At 28.7% G+C, this 18,395-nt stretch overlaps 1 protein-coding gene across 7 annotated transcripts in view; it reads right to left on the reverse strand.

The window, feature by feature from the left end:
- LOC145329588 (band 7 protein AGAP004871-like) overlaps positions 1–18,395 on the reverse strand; it is a 98,259-nt gene that overhangs the window by 23,205 nt on the left and 56,659 nt on the right. For all 7 annotated transcript variants that reach the window (XM_080173877.1, XM_080173872.1, XM_080173876.1 and 4 more), the window contains one exon: positions 6,985–7,089. In XM_080173877.1, the coding sequence (XP_080030003.1) occupies positions 6,985–7,089 (105 nt within the window). The remainder of the gene's footprint in view (positions 1–6,984; positions 7,090–18,395) is intronic.

Raw genomic sequence — 18,395 nt, forward strand, 5'->3', positions numbered from 1 at the left:
GCAAATTAACCAGTTTTACAAATTAACCTTTCAAAACTATAGATTTTTGAAAGACTTTATTTCTGAAAATCTCAATAAAGATTTATTCTTACTTGTAGGAAAAAATCTCAAAATCTTTAGGTCCTATTGGATTGTTCTTGTTAGATAAACTTCATATGGGTAGTTTTAAGCTATTTTACTTTTTTATAACTCTTTAGAATCAAATTTCATGAAGGCTATGGGCAAACCCTCTGATAAAGTTTTTTTTTAGAAAAGGACTTGATTAAAATCAACATTTATGCTATTATATAATATTATTTTGATTATAAGACCCCTCAATAAAAGGATAACTATGTGAGTATATAAGAATCAGTGATTAATAACTATCTAACCAATATATATAATATGTATATATGGTAGTTATTTATTAGAGGAATTAGCTACTCTATACCTTATTCTATTCTTATAAAAACTAACTCTTTTTTTTAATATGAAGAAAAGGTTTATTTGTATTTTTGTAATTTTAAGTTTATGTTATATCTAAATGTTTTCTTATATAGCATGGTTTCTTAGTATATTTTACTTTTGTAGTTGCATATTGATGTTGTCATCCTTGTTAAATGAGAATATAGTTAGATGAAAATTTATTATCTTGTAACAATTATTCTGATAACATACATTGTCTACATTAGGTAGAGAGAAAGATAGATATATAAAGGGTGTTAAAATAAAAACCAATCGCTTCACTTTTTTCAATATAAACCTTACAGTTTTGATCCAAAACTAATAAAAAATAATAGAATTCATGCCCAAGCAATGACAATGAGAAAACAATATTGAATTTTAAATCTACTCACCCTTCCAGAGCCCTAGAGCTTAAGACCTAGCCCTTGCAGAGAAATTTGCCTTACGCCGAAAGTGCATATTTTATTACAAATTTGTCTTTTTAAAAACCAATCGCTCACAATTTGGACTACCATAAGTACCTAAAATCTTGTAGATAGACTACATAATGTTTGGAGTTTTTGATGGGGCATGTAAAGACCTTTCTTTAGACACCTTAACAAGGTTTCTAACACAATCTTTTGCCAATTTTGCATCAAAAAGAAAGACCTGGCAATCATCAAGAACTAGGAATAGACAGAGCCGTCATGCCTCAAAGTTGGATGGGAATGTCTTTTTTTATGTCAAATTGGCATAGATTGAGTTAGAAACCTTGTTAAGGTGTCTAAAGAAAGGTCTTTACATGCCCCATCAAAAACTCTAAACATTATGGGTTCTATATCCAAGATTTTAAGTACTTATGGTGGTTCAAATTGTGAGCGATCGGTTATTTTTTTAACACCCTTTAGATAAATAGGTAGGGAGATAGATAGATAATAGATAATTTGGTGGTTTAATAGGTAGATAGATGGATGAAAACATAGATAGATAGAAACATTGATAAATAAGAAGGAAGGAAAGATTGGTAGATAGATGGATGAAAACATAGATAGATAGATACATTGATAAATAAGAAGGAAGGGGAGATTAGTAGATAGATGGATGAAAACATAGATAGATAGATACATTGATAAATAAGAAGGATGGGGAGATTGGTAGATAGATGGATGAAAACATAGATTGATAGATACATTGATAAACAAGAAGGAAGGGGAGATTGGTCGAGAGATGGATGAAAACATACATAGTTAGATACATTGATAAATAAGAAGGAAGGGGAGATTGGTAGATAGATGGATGAAAACATAGGTAGATAGATACATTGATAAATAAAAAGGAAGGGGAGATTGGTAGATAGATGGATGAAAACATACATAGATAGATACATTGATAAATAAGAAGTAGGGAAATTGGTAGATAGATGGATGAAAACATAGATAGATAGATACATTGATAAATAAGAAGGAAGGGGAGATTGGTAGATAGATGGATGAAAACATAGATAGATAGATACGTTGATAAATAAGAAGGAAGGTGAGATTGGTAGATAGATGGATGAAAACATACATAGATAGATACATTGATAAATAATAAGGAAGGAGAGATTGGTAGATAGATGGATGAAAACATAGATAGATAGATACATTGATAAATAAGAAGGAAGGGGATATTGGTAGATAGATGGATGAAAACATAGATAGATAGATACATTGATAAATAAGAAGGAAGGGGATATTGGTAGATAGATGGATGAAAACATACATAGATAGATACATTGATAAATAAGAAGGAAGGGGATATTGGTAGATAGATGGATGAAAACATAGATAGATAGATACATTGATAAATAATAAGGAAGGAGAGATTGGTAGATAGATGGATGAAAACATAGATAGATAGATACGTTGATAAATAAGAAGGAAGGTGAGATTGGTAGATAGATGGATGAAAACATACATAGATAGATACATTGATAAATAATAAGGAAGGAGAGATTGGTAGATAGATGGATGAAAACATAGATAGATAGATACATTGATAAATAAGAAGGAAGGGGAGATTGGTAGATAGATGGATGAAAACATGGATAGAGAGATACGTTGATAAATAAGAAGGAAGGGGAGATTGGTAGATAGATGGATGAAAACATAGATAGAGAGATACATTGATAAATAAGAAGGAAGGGGAGATTAGTAGATAGATGGATGAAAACATAGATAGATAGATACATTGATAAATAAGAAGGAAGGGGAGATTGGTAGATAGATGGATGAAAACATAGATAGATAGATACGTTGATAAATAAGAAGGAAGGTGAGATTGGTAGATAGATGGATGAAAACATACATAGATAGATACATTGATAAATAATAAGGAAGGAGAGATTGGTAGATAGATGGATGAAAACATAGATAGATAGATACGTTGATAAATAAGAAGGAAGGTGAGATTGGTAGATAGATGGATGAAAACATACATAGATAGATACATTGATAAATAATAAGGAAGGAGAGATTGGTAGAGAGATGGATGAAAACATAGATAGATAGATACATTGATAAATAAGAAGGAAGGGGAGATTGGTAGATAGATGGATGAAAACATAGATAGATAGATACATTGATAAATAAGAAGGAAGGGGAGATTGGTAGATAGATGGATGAAAACATGGATAGAGAGATACGTTGATAAATAAGAAGGAAGGGGAGATTGGTAGATAGATGGATGAAAACATAGATAGAGAGATACATTGATAAATAAGAAGGAAGGGGAGATTAGTAGATAGATGGATGAAAACATAAATAGATAGATACATTGATAATAATTATATGAAGAATTCACTGAGTGAAAAAGTCTTTGATACTTCCCAGCTATTTATTGAAATATATTTCGGTGGACATTGCACCCTCTTCAGTCTTGAGTTTAGTTGGATGTTAAATTTACAAAGTGTCGTCAAAAAAAAGCAGGATGAGAGGAGAAGTGGGCAAGAAAACCCCTAAAAAAGAGATGGATAACCTCTCATTTTTATGACGTAACATAGCTGATTTTTTGAGACACTTTGTAAAGCTTCTAATTATATGCCAGGTAAATTGATAGGTAGGTAAGTATGATATAATTGGTTAGAAAATAGTTCAGTATAATGATTGGCATTTAAACTATAGTTAGTGTGCAGATAGGTAAAAATTGATAAGGTAGATAGATATGTATTGTAGATGTAATAGATAGACATATACATAGAAAGCTAGATAGATATAGATATTAACTGATGCTGATAGCAAGATAGAAAAACATAAAAAAATTATCTTAGAAAGAAAATAATCTATTAATAATAAAATATTTTGGACAAAATGATTAACTTATGTTATTGTTCATTTTCTATTTATAAATTCTTTTGTTAAAATAATACAATATATCCCTTCCTCTACATATATCATTTATAACAATTTTCATAACAGACAAGAATGACACAAAAAGTAAACAAAATAGCTATTCAGACATACGGACAAAGTAGGTTGTAAAGAATTTGGTCAACGAATCTTCACCAAAATATTAGCTTTCTATGTATCTTCTATAGCAGCCCAAAAATTGGATACTTTTGAGAAGAAAAAAACCAATTATAAATAAAATCTTTTCCATAACGCGTTATATATGGATTGAGCTTTTGTATAAAAGTCTTTTTATCTAAATAATCATTTCAGACAAAGAAAAGAACAAAGTGAGATGTAGAGTATCCTTACTGTAAAGGTAAAACAAAAAGAAGAAAAACTATTGTGATATATAATAATAGGTCAATTTTTGTATTCCAAATGAATAAAAGGAGCAAGTTCTATAACATTTTATCCTTTACAGAGTTTGCCATTATTCAAATGTACTTTTTTCCATAACATTCAATTTTTCATTTTGAAAAAATTCAATTTTATACATAACTGAAATTTGTTTGGGTTGTGTATACTTTATTTCAAAAAATCTAAATCAGTAAATAATATTTTTTACTGAAAAAAGGTCAAAAAGACCTTAATTTAAAAATTAAAGGTTTAGATTATTTAACAAGAACAAAAATAACATACTCTCTTGTACTAACTGAAAACGTTGAGAACTTTAAAATATCAAATTTAACCAACCAATATAAAGCTTTTTTTCATAGTTTTGCATGGATACTTTATCATATGTAGTAAGAATATTATTTTTTATGCAAAATTCAATTTTCATACAAAATCGACCAAAACATATTATGTTTTTGAAAGAAATATTAAAATACTTTTATATTTTTGTATAGCACTTCTGTAGATTATTTTCTCAAATTCATATTTTGTCTATTTATTATTGAGGATTAATATTACAGTTATAGCTTAAAAATGCTTCAATGCCAATTTTAGGTACCATTTTTAAGCAGTAGAGAACATAAATAAGCCGATTTTAATATCATCTCCTTATGATTTATTTTCTTATTAACGAAAACCTGCCTCAGGTGATCAGTATTGATCAGAGAAATTTGCTATATTTTTCTCCCAAAGAACAAGCAAAATATTACATAATTCAAATTGGTAAATAAATATCTTTTCCAGTATGGCTTCCAAACCGATTGATATCCGCTGGATTAGAACCGGTTCTGAACCATACTGAAAAATTATGAACAGCATCGTATTACAGACATTTCCCCCCGATTATCATGAAAAAAATTATAAAATTAAAACCAGTTTTCTTAGCCCGAGCCATCAGCCACACGATGCTAAAAAAACTGGTTTTAATTTATCACTTTTTAAAGAATTTTTTTATATCCGCGGAAAGCTGACTATGATGCTATGCGATAAATAACTATTCCTGTAACTGTATTTTAGTCTGTGTGTTTGTGTGTATTAGTGTATGGGAATGTATGTGTGTGTGTGTGTGTGTGTATTTGTGTGTATTTGTGTGTGTACGTGTGTATAAAGAGGATGTATTATATATTGAATGCTTTATAATGTATCTTTTTTATATCATATCACATAGAAGTAGCAGAGATAAACCAAACAATAGAAGATATAGATAGATATTATGAATGAGTAGTATGTAGATAGATATAACATTTTTAGATAGTTAGATGGATAGTTAATAGAACAGTATAATATTATACATGGTTGAATATAAAATATTTAAGAGATAAATAATAAAATAATGATTTACGTAAAGAATAATCAAAAGTTGAAAAAAACGGAGACTTATTTATAAACAAGTAATAGTTATTTCTCGTATCGTATTATAAACGGCTTTCCGCGGATATAGAATGTACAATGTTTTAATCTTATGATTGTACATTTCTATATTCGTAGAAAACTGGATATAATACGATGCTAGACATAGTTTTTTCGTATTGATGAGAACCGGTTCCTATCCACCGGATTCGAATGAATACGAGAAAAAATAATCAAAAATAACTTTTCCTATCTGGACGATGAAAGATAATTAAAGTTTTGTAAGTCAGCTGAACAAAAAGTGTTCTAAATACATTTGTAAGAGAAAGGGTTTTCTTAAACTGTATTTCTTCCTAAGCAGTTTTAGAAATAGAACAAGGATGACAACATCCATAAGTAGCGAAGCTCAAAAATTATGGATGGATATCCGGAAAAAATGAACTTAATTGCAGCTTTATACAAAAAAAACATTAAACAAAAAAATCACGAAACCTTGTAAGATTTGTGGGAATATATAAATTGTGAACTTATTTAATCCCTACAAATATTAGCCGTCTATCTCAAATAGGAGTAAAGAAAATCATTAAAACCTAAAAATCTAGGAATCGAACTAGCACCCCAACCAATAAGCAAATCACGATAAAACTTTATAAAAGTATGCAGAATATGAAAGTATTCAATCCCTGAAAGTTTCAGCCGTCTAAGTTGAATAGGAGTTGAGAAAATCATGAAAACTTAAAAATGTAGGAATCGATCTAGCACCCCAACCAACTGACGAATCTTAATGAAACTTGGTGAAAATATGAAGACTGTTAACATAATTAATCCCTGAAAATTTCAGCTCTCTATCTTTTATAGGAGCTGAGAAAAAAACACTTTTCCCCCTTTCTGTCTCAGACGGACGGACGGACAGACGAACATTTCGAATTATAGAGTAGCTTCGCTACTAAAAATAATTAGCTGGTACATCTCAAAGTTTGCTTAAACAAAAAGAGGAGTCAGTATCTCAAATTGGCGGTGATGCTGTCCATGACACTCAAACGCCAGGTCCAACAACCCAGGATAACTAAGGGGAACTAAATGTTTCTTTCGGGTAATAATTTAAGCATCACCCATCAGACAACCAACTCTTTGATTGCATGACCTTTGTCTGAAAAGTCCTAACTTTGCATGGTTATGAGTTGCGCCTGTTTTTGGCCAAGATATTCCCCCTAAATAAACTATTTATGTCACGCACCTGAAATATTAGCTATTGGAACTATTTTTTACATTTTTAGTTATGACACAGTTGTAAGCCGAGATTCGAACCAATCACCTCCATACCGATGAACGGATGGGCTAAGTGTTGAGCCATGGTCACTGGATAAAAGACATCTGTAAATTAATGTACCTTATAAAAGCAGACAGCATCTACAGAGACTGTCACTGAATCTCTGGACAACATCTCCTGAGGTGGCACCTCATATGATACTGTACGCAGGTCAACACAGGAATACTAAAATATAGAAATTATTTAGTAAATCATAACTATAATTGATTAAAAGCCTAAATTATTGCTATGGCTATTTACACTGCCTTTTCAATCCCTTGGTATTAATTTCTTAAGCAATATTTATAAATCATCTATTTCTATGATAATGAAATTATTTTAAACTAAAAAAACACCAAACCTTTACTTTAGTAAAATGATTATAGTAAAATAAATTCCTTTTACCACAATGAATTGATTTAGGCTTGCAAATATGTCCTAATCTAAACCAACTAAAATTTCAAATAACATAAAAAAAAATACAAATAATGAGTCTCATGGTATGATTGCCAAAATATGAAATTTTAATTGCAAATATTGATAATGAAATATATATACTATACAAATAAAATTAGAAAATATATATAAATAATTATGTACAGGAATACATGTAATTTATAAAATGTTGATACATTCTTACTCTCAAATGAAAGTGCTAGCATTGTACAATAACATATTTGTGATAACATCAAGAAATAAACTATCAATAATATGTTTGCATGCTAGATCATAACAACATCTATAATAATATTATTAAGAAGGAATAAATTCACTTTTAGTATGCGAATAACAAAACAACAATCATAATAATAATAAGATTATATATGCTCTCTATAATCATAAGCATTTTAGTTTTTAATATATGTAATTATTTTTTAAGTTATGAGCTGTAAAACTCAATGATAATATTAAGTCTGTTCAGCTGTTTTTCTATAATTGTTTATCTTAAAAAAAAATTCTGTAATACAAAAGAATTTTTCTGATTTGTTTTCTATGATTTATTACAGCAAATGAACATTCTTTTCTATGCTTAATTTGGTTTTTGATCATATTGCATGAATAATAAATAATTTTTACACACGTAGGGAAAAAATGCATTGTCCGGAAATAAAAATGCAGTTTCCATTGTAGATATGAGATATCTGCCTGCCTAAAGCTAGAATAAGCTCTAATAGAGGAAGGAAATGGCAAAACATGAATAAATTAGTAATTTTTCAGATGAAAATCATCAGAGAGAGACAGAGTTTTACTTTTGTTGGGGGGAAACAAAATGGAGATAAAAGAGGCAGGGTAAAAAACTTGAGAGAATGGAAAGGGAAAATTTGAGTAATAAGAAATGAGGGATGAAATCCATAGAGAGGTAGATGAAAGATACATAATTTAGTTGGAAATACCTAAACCTCCACATTACTTTAACCTCTTCCTAACAAAAAATAAAACCAGGAAGAAGAATTGATTTAAAATTTTATGGATAGCCAACAAAATTAGGTCAATGAAAAAATAGTTTACAAATTATTTCCATCACAACACAATAAAAAAAGAAAAGCATTATTTTGTCTAAAGAAGTCTGAGATTTTGACTATGTGTCCACAAATAAATCCCAGCATGGCAGTATCTCAAGTTTAGAAATGTTTAGGGTATTATGTTACACACACCATAGTTATATATATCCACACATAGAAAGTAAATAAATAGAATGTAATTTAAGTTGACAACTAAAGGTCTTATTAGCATTCTAACAACTTGTACCAAGTCTGATATATTTTCTAACATTTATGGATCATTTCTAAGTTTATATAAGATCATTTGATACTTATATTTCTCTTATTCATTTAAAACCGTTGGATTAGAACCGGTTCTCACCAATACAAAAAACTATGTCTAGCATCAAATTATATCCAGTTTTCTACAAATATAAAATGCACAATCATAAGATTAAAACCAGTTTTTTAGCCCATGCCTTTGGCATCTTGGGGCTAAAAAAACTGGTTTTGATCTAATAATTGTACATCTTATATCTGGGGAAACCTGTTTATACTACAATGCAAGAAATAAATATTCTTTTTCTTTAAATGTAATCTTAATTTCTACTTGATAAAACCCAAAATTGTTTCTATTAAGGTAAATCAAGATTATTCTTTGTTACATCCACGTATCCAATGTTGGGATATAAATTTTCTTCCATTGGGAAGCATTTAACCATAATATTTTCTTATTTAGAATTTCCTGCTGTACAATAGCATCTGCTTGGACTTCCATATTGTGGTGAGAGTTTGTAATAAGGATAATAATTATTTCTATTATAGAGTTAATATTTTACTAAATGTGGAAAAAAATGTAATTATTTTAAATGATACATTTCTTTAACATGTGCAGCTTTCAAACTCAAAACATGTCAACATTTAAAATACTATTACATAAATTATGAAATGTACAATATTAAAAATCTTAATACTTGTATTATCAGTTTGACTATAAAGACTGAAAAAAATTTAAATTTGCATAAAAAAAAACAAGACAATTTATTTGAGAGTATCTTTACTCATAGTAACATTATATGTTATGTTTCTTTATAAAAATACATAGTAACTATATATAATAATGATTTATGGACACAATGTTTGTTTTTTTATTTTATAAGAATTCTTGTTTGTTAATACATTGCTATAGTTGATGATTTATGTGACTATCCTTATACTACACAGAGACCTAAGCAATATTTATGAAGCACTTGGGGCTAAATTTATGCCCATCTAAGACTTGACTCAAATTTTGATATTATATTTTATCAAAGTGTTTTACGAATAATAGTTGCAACTTTTATTAATTACTATAAACACAAAAAATATTTTAATAAATCACCCTAAAAATATTTAATATTCCTCAAACTTTTGAAATATATTTTATTTTCTCTAAGAGACCTTTCTAATGATTTGCCCTAACATTAATATTGATAATTAAATATTTTCTTACATTAGTTAAGGTAAAGTAAGTTCTAGAGCACTGCAACGTGGGATACTTGGGATACTTGGGTCAAGGGAGTTGTAGGGGTGAATAAACCTTTAAATCATAAGGCTTTATTTTTCTAACCTAAAACCTTAAAAGTGCCTATGCAACTATTGATTGAAAGGGTAGAAAACTTTTCAAGAATTCTTTCTGTTGTATATGATAAAAGCTAAACTTAGAGAATTGTAAACTATTATTGACGCCTTTTTGTAAGTTGCAAAATATGAGTATTACCCTCTTTAGATATGAGGTGTGACCACATTGTAATGTGTATACATTATCAAGGTATGGAGAGAGAGGATAAAGAAAATATTAAATTTATTAGGTCTGGAAGATGCATTGCTTGCTTACACAGATACTGTAATAGAATAGTTTTTTTTCTTGAATTATGAGAGAAAGAAGTTTAACAATTTTTGATATTTCATATACTTCAAAATATTTAAGGAAAGAGATTTTTCATTTAGACTTTTTCTGTTGGAAATTTAATATATCCCTCATTTCTACCAGACAAATGATAATCAAACCAATAGGATCAGTGGTTTGAAAATTCTTAAAAATACCAAACGTTAAAAAAGATATAAATTTCTTATTTAATTAGAATCTTCTTTGAACATTTCTTCTAGTCCTTATTTCAAGATTTTTTCCCGAAGAATACATCTATTACATGAAAAATTGACAAATTGTTTAAAATCACTAGATGAACAACATAGACTTATCTTTAACAACATAAGGTATTTCATAAGTCATTTTGGTTGTGATATGTAAAAATATTACACACATCATTGGATAGAATCATTTTATAATGTTAAAGCATTAAGTAGCACTTATCTCGAGAAAGCAAGATTCTGCATAATTTGATGTATACGCTAAATTAAGGTTTTGTGATGTTCCTACACAAATAAGGGAAATAACGTAAATTTTTTTTTCATAGACAAAAAGTATTTACATTACATAGAATGATAGAAAATAAGAATACAAATAATACTTATTTATCGCATAGTGCTATAGTCTACTTTCAGCGGATATCAAAATGAAAAATTATAAGATTAAAATCAATTTTCTTAGTCCAACTGGTTTTAATTTCAAGATTTTGATATTCGTGGAAAATTGCCTGTAATACAATGATTTAAATATTTTTTTCAGTATTGCTGAGAAGAGGTTCTAATCCAGTGGATATTAATCGGTTTTCTAGCCATACTGGAAAACAGAGGTGAATTCTTAAAAAAGTTTTGCCCCACTAAAATCAGTGAGGCAAACTAAAAATTTATAGGGGATAATTTTGCCTCACTAAAATTTTAGTAGGGCAAACTGATTTTAGTGGGGCAAAAGTTTTTTTAAGAATTCACCTCAGTTTTATCATACATAGTAGAAGAGCAAAAATAACTTATTAAAAAATAGGAAGGAATTTGTCTGTGTTGCATGAACATATACATTGGCATTGATTGCATATTTGTAATATCTCTAATCCATCAAGGAATAAGTACAGTTCCATTTACCAATCTAGTTGGGTTTACTATGTAAATGTGTATATGTGGTTTGTGTATTTTATATCAAAATATATCTATTTTTAGTACCACAGCTTGGGTCTGTCTGTTTGATACCAAAATATATTTTTGTTTTGATTCCCTTAATTAACCATACAATGATATGGGCTGTCAGATTAATTTTTACTGATTTGTAGATATATTTTTTATATTTCAATGATATAATATTTTTCTTTCTAAGATTTTTTCTAATATCTATGTATCTATCTAGTGAATAAAAGATCTATCATATGATATGGTATTGGTATAATGAATAAGCTTTTACCACTAAAACGATCATATCTGTCAGATGTAAATGTAACCTATCAACAAAACTATTAGATGAATGAATATATATGGACATAATATCCAAAATTATATGATCCCATTTCTGTTTCAACTTTTAAACTTTCTAAGGGTCAATAGTGCAAATTTATGCCAAATTTTAGAGTTCTACTCCTATTTTAAAGTTTTAGAACACCAACACATACACAAAGGAATCAATAAAATATTAACCCTATATATTCCGATGGGACCCCTTTTCCTATCTCAGAAGCTATTCGAGATATCAAGATATACCCAAAAGTAAAGTTGTTCATTATTTGCATAGTTTTGCCATTTAAAAAATTATAAATTTGTATCAACAAAAAATATTAAAACTTTATATAACTCAAATCTAAAATACTTCAAAGTAAAAATTTCGGGTATAGTCCCTTTCATGGCAACGCCCCTTAAATGGATATTCGTCGCATTTTTAAAATGGCTTTTATGGTTATTTTAGATTAGGTAAGGTTATATTGGGTTAGGCAATTGGTCCCACAGGGTTAGAACCCCCCGCAGAGGCTAGAAATAGGAGAAAAGCTACTGTGAAAATACGAAGAATCACCCCTTAAGGGGCGTTGCCACGAAAGGGACTATACTCAAAATTTCTACATCCTTATACTAAAGTAACAGGATGTTTGTCTGTCTGTGTGTCTGTCTGTGTGTCTGTACCAAAGGATCTCGCTAACCGCTGAACCGATCGGGTTCTCCTTAACAGGGTAGCTTCTCATAAGTCCCGGGAAGGTTTATAACTATTTTCTTGGGGAGTGGGACACCCCCAACCCCCCCAAAAATGAAAAATAACCGCCGCCCCCCCAAAAAAAAAATATTTACGTTTTAAACCAAAAAAAATAATGGGGGGGTGGCACCAGGCACCCCCCCCCCCAAAAAAAAAAAAATTCCAACCCCAAAATATTTTTAAAATTTTTTTTTTTAAATCTAAAATAAGAAATTGGGTTATCAAATTCGACTCAAGTGCCCCTAGAGGCCTCTAGGGGGCGTAGCCGCTAGTATAATATATGATGTGAGGATATATTCTATTTGGGACTTGAAAAAAAAACTTAAAAACCAAGACTATAATACTTTAAAAAGAGGACTTTTTGGAGTTCATAAGTACTTTTACTTAGATATCATTTTTTTCTTTATTTCGAAGTATAAGTCAAAATATTTTTGTGTGTCATGTTATATAATGTTTAAAATTAACAATCAAAAGACATATTTTCTTAGCTACGGGTTATACTCTCAGTAAAGTAGCTGTACTATTAAAAATGTTTGATTACTAACGGAAACATGTTGAATATAAAGAATCCATGATCAACCTTTTTTTTTATAAATTACAAAAATGAAAAATGTGAATTGGATTTTTTTTCACCTTTTATTGAGAAAAATATAAGAATATAGTATTTAATAATCTGTCCTTTCTTGTAATCCTTCCATCTTAATTTATATCAATCTTTCTAGCTATCTGCCTTGATGTATAAATTTTAAATTGTAATGTACGCCATATGCTTGCTCTCGTGCTTTAGACAATACAGCAAAAACTTTAATTAGACAGCTGGTGTATGCTTAAATAAATACTTTAATAGATCCAGATAAAATTAAAGTTGGTTTTTACAAAAATAAAGAAGTAAGGATAATGAGTATCTTTATAGCAGCTCTACTTCTACTGATTATATTTTTGCTGTTTTTAAATTACACATATATCTCTCTCTCTCTTGAGATGGATGGAAATGAATTAGGGTGCAAACTTTGAATTAAAACAAATTGTCGGAATAAAGTATAGCTATGCAAAGTTTACTTTGCTTCTGTTCCCTACTGGGTGAGTCAAAACAAAGTAGAACATTCTATGCTTGATTATTTTTCTGGTATTTTGATATTTTATGGTTTAGACTAAAGTGTAAGTGATTAAAACAAAACTGACAATATTCAGTTTACTACTGAGTGATAACAAATTTTCTTCGTTTATATACTAATGGTCCTTGGGTTTCATAAAGTTTTATAAGAATACAAAATAATTATAGGGTGATTTTAAAAAGTATATAATAATCGTAAAGTTTTGATCAAAATAACGGAATTGATGCTTGGTTATATTGTGTATTTTCTAACAATGTGAACTCCTTGTATTTTGTTGTAAAAGAAATGTTTCTGCTTCTTAGGCAAGAGTTCAAGGATGAAAAATTTAACTCAGATACTCTAAACCTATCCAATGCAGATTATATGGTAACTCCCCATCTTTAAAAGCGAGGCTTTTTTACGATTTGGGTCGGTCCGTCCGTCCGTCCATAAGTCCATAACGGTTAGTTCCTTTCGTTAATTTTAACTTGCTAGAGCTGTCCTATCTATTTCAAACTTTGCCTGATGATTCCTATGACAGTAAGGTACAATTTGGAAATGTAGAAAATCCATAATTGTTACCAGAAAATACAAACGTCCAATTAAGAAATGCTGATTTTTGACATTTTGACAACATTATTTTGTATGATATGATTATCCTATTCATCTGATTTTTATTTTAATGCTATTTAGGACAATAAAGTAAATTATTGTAATCAAATCCTAAAAAATAAAGTATGTCCTTTTACTGTATCCTATATTTACACAATTTTGCTACAAATTTATGTACAATTTCGTTTAGACTTGGAAATTACTGTTATGCTTATTACGTTCTGTAACTATACAAAAGTTATTATTGGTTCGTCCTTCCTTCTGATTTTAGAGCTTCGCTTTTTTGTCATTCTTATTATATTAAGGGGATTCAGCCATGAATACTAGCCTAAAACTATTTGGTATACTCCTTGAGGTTCGCAAGATCTTCATGCAGACATATTTCTTTTTTGCATCATAGAATTTCATTTTCTTACAAATTATTTTTTTTTGTTTATTTTCATGTGTTATTTTTGGGTAAATTTCAATATTGTTTCAATGGCGTATAAAAAACATGTCCACATAACCAAATGACCTATTTTGCAAGCCATAATGTAAAAACTTTTTACTTTTAACAAGCCAAATTTTGTTTGAGACAGCTTTGAACAATACAAACATTCATGCTGTAAAATTGTTGTAGTAAATGTTCATTTTGTCTGTTTAATTTGTCACACACAAAAATAAAGTTATTTGTAAAGCCTAATTGGAGAAAGGTAAACACATGCAGTGTTTGTTCTTTCTATTTATGCAACAACAACACTTTGTTACATTTTGGTACAAAAATTCTGAATAAATACAAACTCTATTTGTCATTAAACTTTCAACTTTTGTATTCCATTGGGTTTTCATTTCTCTTTTAATTTGTATTACTAACCTCAAATGCTTTCTTATGGATGGACATGAGATTGGGAATTATACCCCAAAATTCCTTCATTTTTCGTTTTAGATTGAAAAATAGTAATACTTTTTGGTTGGTCAAATATTTTACTAAGTTTATATTCCTTGCCATTAATGATTCAATAGTTTCGAAAATATTACTGTACACACAAATACGCAGATATCCAGTATCATGCATTAACTACCATCAATAGTAAACATAAAGCTAGCTGCAGAAGATGGTTAAAGTCCCTCAACAGATTATGACGTTATATGATAAAATAACCAATGAGAGGCCAGCATAAATTTTACCATTGGTCAATTACAATGTATACTGGCCTCTCATTGGCTATTTTATCGTATGACGTCATAATCTGTTGAGGGACATTAATCATCTTCTAGCTGCAACTTCAGCTGTGCAAAGGTAGTGTATGAAATGAAATAATGTGCTATTCTTTTCAGAAATGTAACTTTAAATTAATTTTAAGATAGAGAGACATTTCTCAATTTAACAATTTTCATTTTATATGGTTGTTACTATGATACCGGTGTTAAAATCTTATCTGTTGTTCGGTCAATCAAAGGATTAAAGTTTTAAAAGTAAATGAAAATAGAAGTCAATGCACTCACAAATCTTAGAATTGAAAAATAAATTATGAAAAGATGAGAGTGTAAACATTTGAGAGAGTACACACTACAGTTTGTAAATATTAGTGCAAATTGGGCATTTTCCCCTAAACTTCATCTGGATGGCTCACTTGTTATACAAAGCTTGTTATATTAATACATCTCTAAAATAATCTTGCATTGTATTATAAACAGATTCGGAATCTCAGGGCAAAAAAAATTGGTTTTAATCTTATAATTGTACATCTTTATATTTTTATAAAACTGGATAAAAAAAGATGCTAGTTTTTTCGTATGGATGAGAACCAGTTCTAATCCACCGGATATTAATCAGTTTTGAACAAATATGAGAAAACAATTAATGTTACAAATAGTTTCATTAACAAAATCTATTTATAGTGTTATCTAAAATCACAAAATATTATTTTTATTTATGTTGATAGTTGGTTATGAATAAATGTTATGTTTCTGCACATTTAAACCACTCTGCAAATTAAAGATTTTGTAATTGAACACATTTCATTATTTTAGTTTAAATGGAAATGTTTATGATACAATTGACATTATATGGAAAATGAATAAAATTGATTCTTCCCTCAACTAGACCAAATCTTGGTGGACATATCTATAGAACAGGAAGGAAATAACTTCCTTTGCTGAACTAACTCTAAATTTTAAATTGAATTGGCTTCTCTCATAGAATTATTATATTACATGTACAAAAAAAGTCCTTAGTATTTCTCGATTGTAATGTTGCTTTTTTATAACTTTAAAATTATGACTTTTAGTTTTTTATTCTAATATTGTTAGATGAGTCTAATATTAGTATTATAAGTTAAAATTTATGCAAATCCAGCTTGTGTGGGAAGTATATATGAACAACTTTCTACTTTCAGTTAAGCTATTTGTTTTAAACTTTGTGTTTAAATCTAAAAATAAACATTAAAATATTAATTTCATATTTGAATTTTTCCAGAACCTCTACAATATATTAGTAAATTATAAAATAAGGTAGAATTTGAATCATTTTCTAAATCTGTTTAAACTTCTATTTTAATCTTTTTCAGCTTTTTTGTTATTTTTAGAAAGACATTGATGCAATTTTGTAAAAGATTAGATTTAGAGTTCGGGGCCTCTTTTTATTGGAATTCTGGGATGACAAGTTAAATTTATCTGGCATACCAGTCTGAAGATTAAACTTGTAACATTGTAATATTTAGCTCAAGTATTTTTAATTTATTTTGTAATAATGGTTTATTCTAAAGTTTAACTATGTTCTTGAATAAATTCAAGACTCATTATTTAATATAAAAAAATAATTTTAACAATAAAGATTAAAGATAGTTTTTTTATTAGAATTTTTTTAATGTGCATTTTGCAGCTTCTTTGTTTTTGACAACCCTGTTGTAAAATCCAGGTCCAAATTGAAAATACTTGATAGGCCTCTGACAGCCACAGAATGGAGCTTTCAAATCTCCCCCATTCAAAATAATTCTCTGTGAATGAATGTTAAAAATAGATTTGGATTGTTACAATTTCTATGGATTGCTGTCAATATCAGATAACTTTGTACTTAAGAACACTGTAAAATAAATTGTTTAAAATTGGTTTTAATAATTGAACAAATGACAATTTACTGCTCAATTATAAAAAAATCAAATGTTAACAAGTTAATCAATTATTAAAAATTCTATTGTTTTCAATAATTTCCTTAACATACATTTCAAGAATTTTACAACTTAGTTTTATAGTTATCAAAGGACTTTTGATTTTAGGGGAGGGGGCGATCTCATTAAAGGGGTTATTCAGCATGGGGGTAAAATAATGATAGAAGCAAACCAAAATATATATTATGCTTTGTGGTATAGGTATTATGAGAAAGTTACTTACCATTTCTAATATGTGTAATGTTTAGCATATAATTATGTTTATTTTTATATCCATACAGATTAACTAAAGGTATATAAGTAAATCAAATACAATATGCCAACTTAAATGCACAATTTAATCATAAATCTAATAAGCAAATTTTGTAAAACTAAACATTATTGATATGATATTTTTTGACTTAAAAGATTCTATCAGAAACATGTTATGCAAAAATAATTTGTAGAATTGTATGGAAGATATTTACCCTTCCTCCCCTTGCATGGAATAATCTTAATGATTACACAGAGATTATTTGCTGATAAAAACCGATACTGCTGGATAATAGATTCATCATAACTAGAAGGTTGACTGTGTAAAAATGTCAAGAAAATGTAATACTGACAGGGCATACTGTATTTAAAATGGTGCAAGCTCCGACTGTTTTTTTTTTTAAATTTGAGATAAATGCTTTAAAATGGTATGAATTACCTCAAATTCATTCCTTTTTATGTTATTTTAAGTTGTAAACAAAAATGGGGGTTCTAGGCAATCTAGTAGCTCCTCTATTAGGCCAGTTGGTTTGATCATTATACATACACCAAAAATGGCTCTAAGGCACATCTGGATAAATACAATAGTTGTAAATAATACATTATTGTATTATTATTCCTTACCATATATATTACATTGGAATACTATGAATGATAAGCATAATTCATAGACTTTAAAGGGGTCCGGTGGTGTTAAGGGGTGTTTACCCCTAAATCTTTAGCAACCCCTCATTTTACCTCCCCCAAAAAAAGCTTGGATGTCATTTGACTATAATTTACTTCACTTCTATTAATT

Source organism: Acartia tonsa, chromosome 10 (genome assembly GCF_053477335.1).
Source record: "Acartia tonsa isolate MP-2025a chromosome 10, ASM5347733v1, whole genome shotgun sequence".
Lineage (NCBI taxonomy): Eukaryota > Metazoa > Arthropoda > Copepoda > Calanoida > Acartiidae > Acartia > Acartia tonsa.